Source organism: Oryza glaberrima, chromosome 4 (genome assembly GCF_000147395.1).
Source record: "Oryza glaberrima chromosome 4, OglaRS2, whole genome shotgun sequence".
In the NCBI taxonomy this organism is placed as follows: domain Eukaryota; kingdom Viridiplantae; phylum Streptophyta; class Magnoliopsida; order Poales; family Poaceae; genus Oryza; species Oryza glaberrima.
Window position 1 is genome coordinate 13,420,612 of NC_068329.1, and position 12,969 is coordinate 13,433,580.

The 12,969-nt window shown below is 40.7% G+C and overlaps 1 protein-coding gene across 1 annotated transcript; it reads right to left on the reverse strand.

Annotated features, from left to right (window-relative positions):
- Window positions 1-7,406: 7,406 nt before the first annotated feature.
- LOC127769614 (tau-cadinol synthase-like) lies at window positions 7,407-11,467 on the reverse strand. Its single transcript, XM_052295213.1, has 7 exons — window positions 11,292-11,467; window positions 10,926-11,184; window positions 10,218-10,596; window positions 9,528-9,746; window positions 8,772-8,907; window positions 8,277-8,525; window positions 7,407-7,911 (listed from the first exon to the last, which is right to left on the reverse strand). The coding sequence occupies exons 1-7, from the start codon at window positions 11,388-11,390 to the stop codon at window positions 7,621-7,623; spliced, it is 1,632 nt and encodes a 543-aa protein (XP_052151173.1). The 5' UTR covers window positions 11,391-11,467; the 3' UTR covers window positions 7,407-7,620.
- Between the last annotated feature and the right edge of the window lie 1,502 nt (window positions 11,468-12,969).

Here is a 12,969-nt window from a genome sequence, read left to right on the forward strand (position 1 = left end):
ATCAATAACAGCCACCCAAAGACTTTGACTTTCGAAGTTGCCTTACACTTCCATAACCAGAGAATGAGGATGCGGCTGCATTGCTCTAAAATTCAGAGCATACAATTTCTGAGAAGAATACTTCAAATTACCCCAAATATATGCCCAGATATGCTTATCATGAGACAGGTTCACATCATTTAAAATGACTAACAGAGCATCCAGCTCTTGAAAGGCTTGTTGAGAGAGGGGTAAATGAAAATTATAAGGAAGTTGTTGAGAGATGGGTAAATGAAAATTACAACCCTTCACCATTCAATTTTGACATGTACCTCCACGTTCCAATCAATCACAATCTTCTTCCATTAAATTTTATCTATTTTCTTAATACTCGTGTTAAACCCTACAAATCCTTATATTCTGGGACGGAGCTAGTAGCTCTATAAACTTATATCACAGTCACCTTTTGTCTATCTTGGAAGATACATTCCCACATTCATACATACTTTCCACTTTACTTCTAACATGAATCTTTTTATTACTTACACCAATATATATTTATATATAGTGACAATTTTTAAAGTTTACTCGTTTATGAAAAAAGTATGTGAAGAAATTACATAAAAATAGGTGTAGAAGTTGCTATGTTCACTACTTAAGCATCTAGGCCCCCGTTGTTAATTTTAGTAATTAATGACAAATACTAATTGTGGATTAACTGTTGTTTTTGAGATATTTATTTGAGTTAGGTTCACTTATTGTGTGCACATGGATGATCACCGAACGATTAAAATTGATGACGCAAAGCGAAGGAAAAGAAGATGGTAAACTAGTGCTTTAAATGTTAAATTGATCGAGGCGTAGGGCGATCAAATTTCCTAGTTTAATTTTAGCTTCGCCGTACTATCAAGAGGGGTAGTGACCTAGCAAAAGAGATGATTTTAATTGCCACATTGGGTCATTATGCATTTAGACTTGTGCTAACATTTCTTCACACACACACTCATGCATTCACTGAGTTCGGCCAGACCAGGGCTGGTCTGACCAAGTGGCCCAAGCCGGTCTGACCGCAGGTCACAGGCCGGTCTGACCGGCCACCTAGTGGCGGTCTAAGTGGCATGTTTGCCCGGTCTGACTAGCGGCACTCGTGCGGTCTGACCGGCCGGCCATATGGCCGGGATGGTGTTGTCTCGGTGTGGCGATCCCGAGCTGCCGGAGCCGTATTCGGTCAGACCGAGCTGAGGGCGGTCTGACCGAGCCTAGGCTGGTCTGACCAGCCACCCCATGTCGGTCTGACCGGCTAGGGCTGTGGGGCCCAATGACAGCCCTACAACGGCTAGAAACTAGCCGTTGTAGAGTAGCATGGTCTGACCGGCCACATCTTCGTCTTCGTCTTCAGGACTTTTAAACACCACCATATTGATTCTATCTTATTACAACCTTATTACAACCTTGTTTTGCGTAATTACACGTTATTACAACCTTGTTTTGCGTAAAACACTTAATCTTCATCTTCGTCTTTGTCTTCAGGACTTTTAAACACCACCATATTGATTCTATCTTATTTCATCCCTAAAGTATAAATTTATTATAAGTACGAAGATATTACAGGTAGATATTTTTTTAAAAAAATCACAATTAATTTGTTCACATGTTCTAAACAGTCCTAACATGCGGATAATTCATATTTATTTATAGTAAAGCATGATATTAGTCAATCATGCATTAAATGTCACGAAATTATATAGTTCCATTTAGCTGGTCGTTCCTATCAAACCACATGTCCACATGTTTTCAGATGCACATCCACTAGCTCTGGCGTTAGAAATGTGTAAGGAGTCGATGAGATGGACGGCAAACCTAAGGACCTGAAGATGCCATGCCAAAAAGTACTACTTGCTTGGTCTTAAAATATAGCCGTGCCAAAACATAAGAAATTTTCGATGGATAAGCTTTTCATCCTAAATTTTTTATATTTTATTTTAGAGACATAGGGAGTACCGTCCTAGAATTATATCTATAGTACAATAACTAATTAGCAGGTGGATACGATACAGTAGAAGAAATGTAACTAGGTAAGTGTGTTATAGCGTAGGAACATGATAATTTAATATTTTAGTGCAACAACTTGGCCAAGTATGCTTTGTTTTGATTATTAAGTGCTAGCGAGTTTTTTTATGATATTAACATGCCATCATATAGCAATCCTATGATACTACTTTATAATCTTGAATTTAATGTAGGGGCTGTCTATATATCTTGTGACAAAAAATCACACCTCCTATCATTCAAATTTTGGACCATTGAATATGCTTTAAAGATTCGTGCAGAGCCAACGTAACTCCTCTCCTCCTCCCCCCATTCAGATCGCGCCGCCACTATCCTCCTCCCGTCCCTCGTGCGATTCCAACCGCCGCAGCCGCCACCGCCCCACCGCGCCGTCGCCCGCCTCGCCAGCTGGCCGGAAAGAGTCAATGGCGCTAGCGAGGCCCCCACGGCGGAGCCCCCTCCCACTTCCCTCTCTCCTCTCCCCCTTCCCCCTCTCTTTCTCCTCAAGGCGGCGACGGCGAGGTGCCCACGCCACGCCGTCTTCCCCGTCTCTGGCAGCTCCCCGCCGCCGGATCCGTAACCACCGCCTGCCGCTTCCTAACCGCAAGGTTGCTTTGTCCTTGCCGCTGACGCCGGCCTACCGCCCTCCTCCCTCCACGCGGCTTTGGCGGCGCCGGCGCTGCCTCGCTGCCCGCCGAAGTCCACCGCCCACCGCCGGTCCTCCTCCGCCAACAACCACCCCTCTAAGCCTCGAGGAAACCCTCCCCCCTCTTACCCCTCCCCCAACCCCCCTCCTACCCTGACCCCAACCCCAAACCCTAACCCATAGCTCCCTACCGGAGTTGGGGGTGTCGCCGGTGCCGAAGAAGAATAAGGAGAGCCCGCCGGAATTAGAGGAGAGAAGCCGATGCGTGAATCTTGACATGGATCCAATGGTCCAAAATCCGTAAGATTTCATTCCCAAATTTCACTCGAATGACGTATAGCAATTGTGCTATATATATATAGCTCCCCACCACATGTCTCAGCTACGCCCAGAGATCACGCGTCAAGCACCTAGTCTGTGCTCGGCCTTGCTTGGTTCAGCGCAACACACCACAGCACGCCACCGCCATCGCTGCAGCTCCACCTAATCAGGATCGCAACACCGGAAGGCCACGCCTTATCCAGAGACAAGGAGGGCGTACAGCGCGAGTTGCCACTACGACGCCGGAAAATATGCATGTCGAGCACCTGGTGTGCGCTCGACCCATCTCATCAGCTCTGCGCCACCACACTACAGCCGCAATGCCGCCTTCGCTTGACGAGCCCTGCTGACTCAGGTGTGGGACGAGGACAATCCACGCATGAAGGACGATGCTGCAGCCGTGAACGAAACTCTAACCACGAGCTTGGCCGTGTTAAAATTTTATTTTACTGATGCATGATTTTTTTTTTTTTTGCCCAACATCATCACCCAGATTGCAGAATTTGGTGACGACCGACTGTTTTGAGATGCCATGCCGATGCCTTCTTGTCTGCTACTCGTTTTCTTCCTTGACTGCCGCCTTGAACTAGGTAGGCTTGATTATGGTTTGGCACTTCGAACCCCTTCCAGTACCCTAAGATCGATCGATCAACCAAAGAATTAGTGTCCCTCTCCTCCCATTGCCTTTTCTCTTATATATGATACGCTGGTGAGTTTAATTTGGTGACCAATATAACCCGATAAGGATTGCGTTAGATTGTTACCGGTCACAAATAAATTCCTTATTACCAATTTATGTTATAGAGGATAGATGAAAAAATTAACACTAAAACGATCAACCAACATACCATTCCAAGCCTGCACATACGTCGCCACCCAATGCAGTGCCGCTTCTTGGCTTCCTCAAGGTGAGCAAGTATACCTGCCATTATTCCTTTCCGCCCTCTAGTTGTAGCATCGTTGCCGCTAGGCCAGAGGATCGCTAGGGCCTAGGGCCATCATGCTTGACGTGCTGCCATATGCTGTGTATGCACCACCACGGCTCGGTACGTCTTGACGACGGAGCGGCGCTTGCCGTCGTCGGAGCAAGCCAGGTAGGTCGAGCCCCCTCGCCGGTATGTGTCCCTAGGACTCTGGTAGTCGCGCTGGAACTTGCCTTCCCCATTGGTGCTGCTGCACTTAACCTCGAGGTGTGCTCACGGTGACACCCCGCTCCGCTCACTCGCGACCATAACCCCGAACGGCCTTTCTTCGTGACCAGGCCATTCCACACCAAGCAGCTTTGTCTCAACCTTTTTCACCCTTCCAGGAAGCAGGGTTTTAAATCTCCAGCTATAGTTGTCGCTATCTTTGGCTATATATAGCTGTTTAAAAAGAGTTCTAGCTAGTTGCTCTCATGTATAATCAACTGCTATACGTCCATTTAACCCAATATAGCTGTCGCTATAGTTACATGAGAAGACTAACCTCTAAATGTCTTAGCCCGTTATTTTGAAACACTGCGAAGCAGGGACCCCAGCCAATTTTGGCAGATCCACACCACCGACCGCCCTCGCTACACACGTAACCAGCCGCGATAGCATGCTACACTAGGCCAAGCTGTTGCCAAGAAAGGCTAAATTCAGGATCTCCTTGACTTCTAGAGCCATAGTTCATCAGCTCCCTTCCCTCCCTAACCACCTCACCACACCCGGCTATGCACCCCTGAGCGCCGGTCGCAGCCACTCTGCCATCACCTGTAGATAAGCGACTTCCAGGCGACCAGGCCGACCTCCCCTCATTGTCTTCCCTGCATTCGAGCTCCGCCGTCCTGCTTGAGGATGCGAGAGAGCTAGGAGCCACGGGAGGAAGAATAGAAACATGGACAAAAAGAGACAACGGAGATTAACACCTGGGCCCCATCTGTCATTAGAAACTAATGCTAACAAAGAAGTTCAATCCAAGATTAGTTGTTAGAACGATAAGTGGGTCCTGATTGTTATAGAAACTAATTAAAACCCACATTAAACTCCATGTCAGAGCCACGTGGGCCATGTACCTCTATTGTAGTCAAGCTTGACCTGGTTAGCTTTGACCATGCATGGACCCACCTGTCAGCAACCGAAACATTCTTCGGACAAAATTAAATCAGAAGAATACGAGTATATGACGGCCGAACTCACCGGGCCTATGTCGGTTTTTCTAATCCTCTAACCAAACTAATGACCGACTGAACACCGCACTCTAAAAGACAAGGTCCTTGTCTTTTTAAGTGTGGTGTTCAGTTTTTACGTTAATTCCTAGCCGATCAAACTACCAAACTGCATTGGGGTTGACAGATGTTTGTCGTGAACGTCGAGGGAGCTGCTATATACACAATCTTCTATGTGCGTCGTGGGAACCAATTGACATAGGATTTGGATCTTCTGTGTGTGTCAAGGGAACCAATGGAGTAGGGATTTGGGGACGTTGACCGTGTTGACCAAGGGGTAAAATGGTCTTTTCTTATCACTTAGCATATGGCTGCAGTAGAAAACTAACGGTGATGGCATTTATTAGACTAAATCACTTGTACGATGGAATTTCTTGCAATTTGCACTCGTTGTTGGCAAAATATGGAACCAGCCACACATCGATGGAATTTCTTACAATTTCTATGTTTGATGGTTGGCAGCGCACAAGGTGTAGGACGGTTGAAAGACTTACCCTTGCCTCACCCAAATCACTGCCCTTTATGTGACCAGGAGCAGGAGACAACCCAATACATTTTTGCAAGCACTGTCTTCTATCGCTTTATTGTTGCCAGATTTCTCACCAAGGGTGAAGGATATTGTGTTATGTGGTTGGTGGCTGATGATTGACTTGGTGATCCCGACCAGCTAGAAGCGTGGCATAAATACGCTAATCACATTGGCGCATAAATGTTCTAGAAGCTAAGTATGAGAATGACTGTACGTTTAATGGTGTTTTACCTAATAGCCATACAGTTTTAGTGCAGATTGCTAAAGAAGGAAACATTTGGTATCTAGCTGGCCATTTGTTTTTGGTGGTTTGATGAACCGTTGCAAGGGAAGGAAGTGAGGGTGTGCGTGTATGCAATGATATGCAGTTCTGTATATTCGAGAAAAAAAAATCACCTACAAACAGAACCACTAGGAATATAGCAATAGTTTCTTAGGTTGGCATTCACAAAAACAAAAAATCCCGGATCCTGCACTGCCCAGGCCCCAGGGTGCACAGATGTAGCAGTTCATTGCAACGAAAAAGTGTCCCAGTCCATTCATCAAATGGAATCAAAACCCCCGAAAAGTAACCCATATTAAGTTCAAAATCACTTTGATGTACCCAAAAGTAACTCATTCCAACATCAAAATACATAAGAGCAATTGTGCTCCACAAACCAATGCCCCCTTATCGATATCGATGATTACCAAAAAATGTGCTTTTCATAGACATCTGACGAGAAAAGGCCACCAGTCCACACCGTGATATTTTCATGCCACCATGCAAAATGCTATACCCTTAACAAAAATTGGCCTCGTCTCCTTCAAGTATTTTATCAAATACATCGTGTGCGTGGTTCAAATCTCCCATTTCATCTCCACGTGTCAAACATATTAATCAGAGCTGCAAGCTATTGGAGCCAAAAACAAATCGATATGGCGAACCGCAAAATCAAGATCCCATGTAAACTCAGCAAATCCACATGGGTGCTCAAACCAGAATTCCAGCCCATAGACTCTCCTAGTAGAAAGCTCAAGTGTCGTACAATCAGTGAGAGGAAAAAAGGAAGTGGGCAAAAGCATATACTAACACAGCTTAACGGGCCATGGCAATGTAGCCCGTCACCGAATCGCATAAGGCCTACGCTGGTTTTTCACACGGATAGTGAAGTAATATAACATGAATCTATTACTAAACCCTATCTTCCTATATATTTGGTATCCACTAAGGAGCATTTATTTCTATAAAGTAAGGCATGCAAGAAGCCACATTATCAATAATTCTAAGCCATCGGATCGTATTAGTACATAGTTATCAGCCATTGGATACGCTACTCATTCAGTCACCTTTCTTTAGATCATAATCACGCGTGACATTATTATCCATTTTGCACATAATACAATCTTTTCTCCTCCCACCAAGATAATGCAAACTTATCTCCTTTATTTAATACAACTCAAATTATTGTATGAGATGTGAATTTTGTTTTGCTATAAACAATTGGAGAACATATTTTTGAAACAATAATTAGGCATCATTAACCCAAACCTATTTTTGAAACAAGCTTGAGATAAAGCAAAGAGGTGCAAACTACCCTAATTATGACGATATCTAGATTGTACATGAAAATAACTTTCATATATCATAACAATACACAATGATGTTTTAAAATAATAAAACATGAATTCTATTATAATAGCGGAGGCTATATATGAAGCTACATTATCATTTATTTGGTATATATACATAGTTACATCTAATTATTTAAAACATTGATTTTATTTGACGATAAAACTAGCAAATCCTGCGGCAAGGCGTGGGGTGCCAACTAGTAGTATGAATAACAGAAGCCGAAAGTATATTCAATACAAGTATACATGTAGATGGATTGCCACATTGGCTAGAAATTTAACCATTAATGTCTAGATGGGAGCAGGCCTCACGAAGAGCGACTTGATAATCTCCCTGAGAATTGTGCCAAATGTGTAGGCATCCTTCCTGTCATCATAGAAGAGTACCATAGAAACGGTATGGTTCACAACACGCTGCACTATGGGCAGCAGTGTACGATGCTCAAGGCGTGTCTGGTTTGTGGTTCTCCATTCGTCTTCGACCAGTGAATCAATCTTTGCAAAGGCGACATCGCTTGTGACCCCATTCTCATTCATGTAACACTCTACAGAGCTCGCAGCATCTCCCTTGTTCTTTCCACGCTGCATGTATATAATGCATATGAAAATGTGAAAAAGAATTATATTTAACTACTTCGTGAAAAGAGTTTCTTTTACTTATTCCGGTCTTATATAGATAATGTTTTTAATATATTAGACAAGTCACAAAATCATGACACACTAATACTTACACAGTTATTAAGACTTGTCAAGCGAAAATGACATTAGTAGGCTTATTGTAAAAATAATTTCATATTGTTACTTTTTATAATGACAAAAATGTCTATTAATCACAGTCTACTCGCTCCATTAATATAAAGATATATTTTTGCTATGTATATTATGAGAGAAAGGGAGTATTGATTTCAGAATCGACAAATAGATTAGAACAGTGAGAGTAATACTACCTTAAATCCAGCAATATCATTCATAAAACGTCCAATCTTAGCGCATGCTATGACCGCGTCATTACCACAAGCTGTCCACTCGAATGCTTCTGTCACCATTGCATTACCCCAACCAACCATACTAGCCACACACATTAAATGCACAGCTGAGGATTTGGTTGACATAGCTACCTGATCTTTAAAGCTTGGCTTGTGTTTCTGGTTGGACCATTCAGCTTCTTGAAGATAATAAGTGGACTGTTTTTGAAACTATCAGCAAATAAAACAAAATTAATAACTACAGGATAATACAACAAGAACATATATCTGCGACAATTAGTTTTATGTTGACACTCGAAAAGTATGTAATTTCGCTTTTCTCAACCAAAATCAAGTTTCTTTCTTTTTTTTTGTTTGTAACGCTTAAAATGTACATCGCTAACGCTAAATAAAACTATAAACTTAGAGTGGTAATAACAAAAATTTTCCCATGGTGATATATAAAATTGTTTCTACCTCTTGTTTGGTGTAAGAAACCTGGTATTTTTCATTGACCGTCACTTGATCCTCAAACTCCTCAAAGTTGGTCAACAATTTATTATAGTATTTTTTCAGGTACTCTGGCAGAATAGAAGTAGCGCTCTTGTCCCATCTGCACTAATTTTGAGAGAGAATTAGCCATGCTAGGATACACTATTTGTCAGTATGCTCCCTCCATTCTTTCCTTCTTATGAATTAAAACATTGACACAAACTTCAGAGAATACATTTAATCATTATCCTTTCTAATCATATGCCATTCATACATAAAGGAATATAAAATATAACTACCTGAAAGTATTTTTCATGACAAATTTAATAGTACTCCTCCCAATCCCAAATATAAGTCATTTTAACATTCCCAACTCTTTGCCAAAATATGAGTTGTTTCAGGACTTCTTGGAGCTTTTTCATACTTTCTTACCTTGTCAATTCTCTCTTAAATAAATAACTCTCCAATGGGGATTACATGAAGTGCAAAAAAAAAGGGGTTTGAACTATTTTCTTTGTTCTTGTTCTCATGTCTAAAACCACAATATATATTTATGGTCAGTGGGATTAATGTCAATTTGATATGCTGAGTGTCCAATTTGGATTTCTTGTTTTCAAATATTTATAAGTTAAGATGTTACTGTTTGTCTTAACTTATTAGGATGCTTATCTATTTTAGAATGGATGGACTGTGTATTAAATAAGTACCCATACACAATAAAGCAAACATAACTAATCCAACCTTTGTATGGCTGTGTTTAGCAGCCGGCTTTCCTCTATGGTGGCATGGGTATCATATGTATCATCCATCACAGTAGTCAGCGCAATTATTTTGGCAAGAAACATTCTGGTCCATGCAAAGCTTTCCTCATAGAACGACATGTAGGACCAAGTGTACGCCTCTATCACACGATCCCTAACATAACTTAGCTCCATGTACCCACAAAGATCTTTCCACCATCTGAAAAATAGTTGATTCAAGAGTGTGATACGACCATTAATTATATCCGCAGTTAAGGGGCTAAGTTTTCTTTTAACGGGCTAGCTTAGCTCTTTTGGGTCTTGGGTACTCCCTTTGTTATAGTTTCTCAAAATATATACTATATTAGTGTAGTATTTCATGCCACACAAGACCATTGTGTTCTGCTCCAAAATAACGGATGAGTATTTACTCCAAATAAAATTGAACGCTAAAATGACATATATTCTACAAAGGCAGACAATATATGAGATAACATGCATTACTACGTACAGACAATTCTTGCTATCAAGTATATATGTGAAAGGCATGGACTGTTGATTTCACATAATAATTTAGATATCTAGTTCATTGCATTATTCTTTAAAAAACTATTAATTTATTTTTTGGATGCATAAATCCGCTTATAATTTATCACTGAACAGTATCAAAGAGATTGATAGATAGGCATACCCAGAAATTGCTTTGAGTTCCTCCAAGTGGATATGTTGCAGGAGGTTAAAATCTAGCTTCGCGAGTTCAAGAAGAATTGGGATATTTCCTGATTCTCGTTGGTACTCCAACATGTAGCAAATAGTCTCTACTCTCTTGAAAGTCCTTGGCAGTGGTAGGCTAAGTGCACGCTTGACTTGCTCAGCTAAAGGAGGGTTGAGAACACTGTCTTGAGTCATCAATTCAAGGTGTTTTCGTGCAAATGAGATTGCTTCTTCAAGTTCTGGCTCGCCATGAATGAGGAGGTGAGCAGCGTTGTATAAACTTAGTAGCCCCTTTGGGTCATACGCTATCTCATTTCGAAACCTGCCATCATCTCCCTTAAATTTATTGAATGCATCTGCGTGACAAAAATATTTGTCATTGATCACAATAAGGCTGGATTATTCGATCCATAACATGGCTAGTCCCCCCCCCCCCCCAACACACGCACACATAATCCAAATTTAAGTTGCTTTTTGATGTAGATCAACTTAGAACATTTTCCGTGTGTTTGAACGTGTTCTCAGCTTTGCTAATTTGTATATGCTGTTTGTTTTAGTCTAGCAAATAAGTACTATTATACTGTGAACAAATAAAAGTATGTTTCAGCAAATTTTGAATACATAAATTCCTAATCTCGGAATAATAAACTATTGATCCATATAGATGGATGGTTCATTTGCAAACCTGGAGATACCCAAAACCCATGCTCTCTAAGCAAGCGAAACCGAAGAGCAACCTCATAGAGATTAAAACTTTTGAATTCACTGCCATGGATGCTCGCTAGAGCATCATCAATCTCCTCTTGGAAGAGGTGATCGATTCCGAGATGTTGGACAGAATCCACTAAGTTCATCTTCACCGACACGTCATTGCAGGTACCAAACAGTGTCCGGATGTCCCATGTCAGCTTCTCCGCCCTCTCATGCATCCATCTCTCCGATCTCTGCTTGAAAGTAAGCATGGGTCCATCAAATAAGCTAGCTAGTTAGAATGGCATTAAACAAAATGTTGAAGGATATGGGTACATATAGGAATGGACAGTTGTGATGCCTGCAATGGTTGTTGTTCGTAGTTGATAAAGAAGTCACCCCACACCGACGGCTCAAAGACGAGTTCATCCTCATGAGTAGTAGTATCACTCGACGACATAATATGGAGTATTCTTGTTTACGTATTTATGTAGCGACAGTGTGTACCAGTAAATCTCAGCAATTGGTTTGATGTTTATGAATGCAAATGCATAGCAGGATGCCTTTATATATAGACAAGCCATCACAATCACTTCCTCCAAGTTGACAATAATTGTTGTTCTGCACAAGGACATAGTTTTTTTTTTAAATAACTTATACCACTTTTTCTATTACAATATATACAATTGAAGTTTTTCTTAAGACTAATTAATATATATGGTCTCTATATTTCTAAGATAAATATTTTGGAAATTATTCATAGTTAAAGATTTTGGAGTTTGACATTAGTTTTATCCAAAACGACAAGCATTATCAACCTAGATAGAGAGAGAGTAGTTGCATATCCCTCATTTTCAAAGTTATGTACCCCTCCATCTATAAATAGTTGTTCAGTTTTGAAATGATAGTTGACCATTCGTCTTACTAGTGTACTTTTAGAGAAACTACAAAATTTAATGTAAATATGCAACAATATAAGTTATGCTGAGAGCATGTTCTTTGATAAAATAAGCCACAACAAGATAAACGATTGTATGACGAATAGTAAAACATTGTGTAAAGAATTAAGCATGTTTATCTTGAAAGTTATTAACCGAATGAATGATATCTAAAATTTATTCTATATGTTTTGATATATTCAAAGTAGTATTGCAAGAAGAAACCTTTGAAGAAAATCTTTCACATTTTCTTATCTCTGGAGTTCGATGATTTAGAGGCTCCACCTGGATGGTTCTGAGATAGTGAAAAGTATACAGTGGAGAGGCTTTTAGACCATGAAATTCTAATTTTCCAGATTTCTATAGAGACATTTTTATATGTTACTAGAAGCAGTTTTACTCTAATGATGTGTCGAGCAAGCATATATCCAGATTCATAATTCTATTAATACATTTTAAATTTGGTTATAGTTTGCTCTATTTTGAAATGGAGGGAGTGATATGACCAATAGGAGCTTCAAGCTAGATCGGTTGATTAGTCAGAGGATAAGTTGTCAGGACAGAAGAGGAACCAACGTTGATGGTACACCCACACCGACATGAATCAACAGCTTATCCAATTAATGGACCACGTACCATGCATGTCTTTCACGGAGGCAGTACACTGTTTTGGACCGGCCGGTATCAGATTGTTTACGAAACTGACAAAGACTTCAATTCATTAGTTTGGTCATTTCTTATCCCCAAGATCTGCAAGATCCAATAAGATTATCTGCCGCCGAGAAGAAACGGCCAAAATTAAAATCAGCAAGATCCAATAGAACATTTACGTCCACTTATTAGAAAAGAGATATAAGAACTGAACTCAGGCTAGCTAAAGCTTAAATTTATCAATTAAAATTTAAGAGGAAAAATCCTATTATTTATTTTCTAAAAAAAGTAAGAAAAGCACCTAAACTAGATCAGTATTTTTTTTAAATCAGTAAATTTGCAATGTTATGGATCTAATTAACTCAATAGGAAAACATGAGTTCGGAGCCTCCCAACGGTTCTGAATTTATCTTCTTTTTAACTCTCGCATATCACCGATTTATCTGCAGG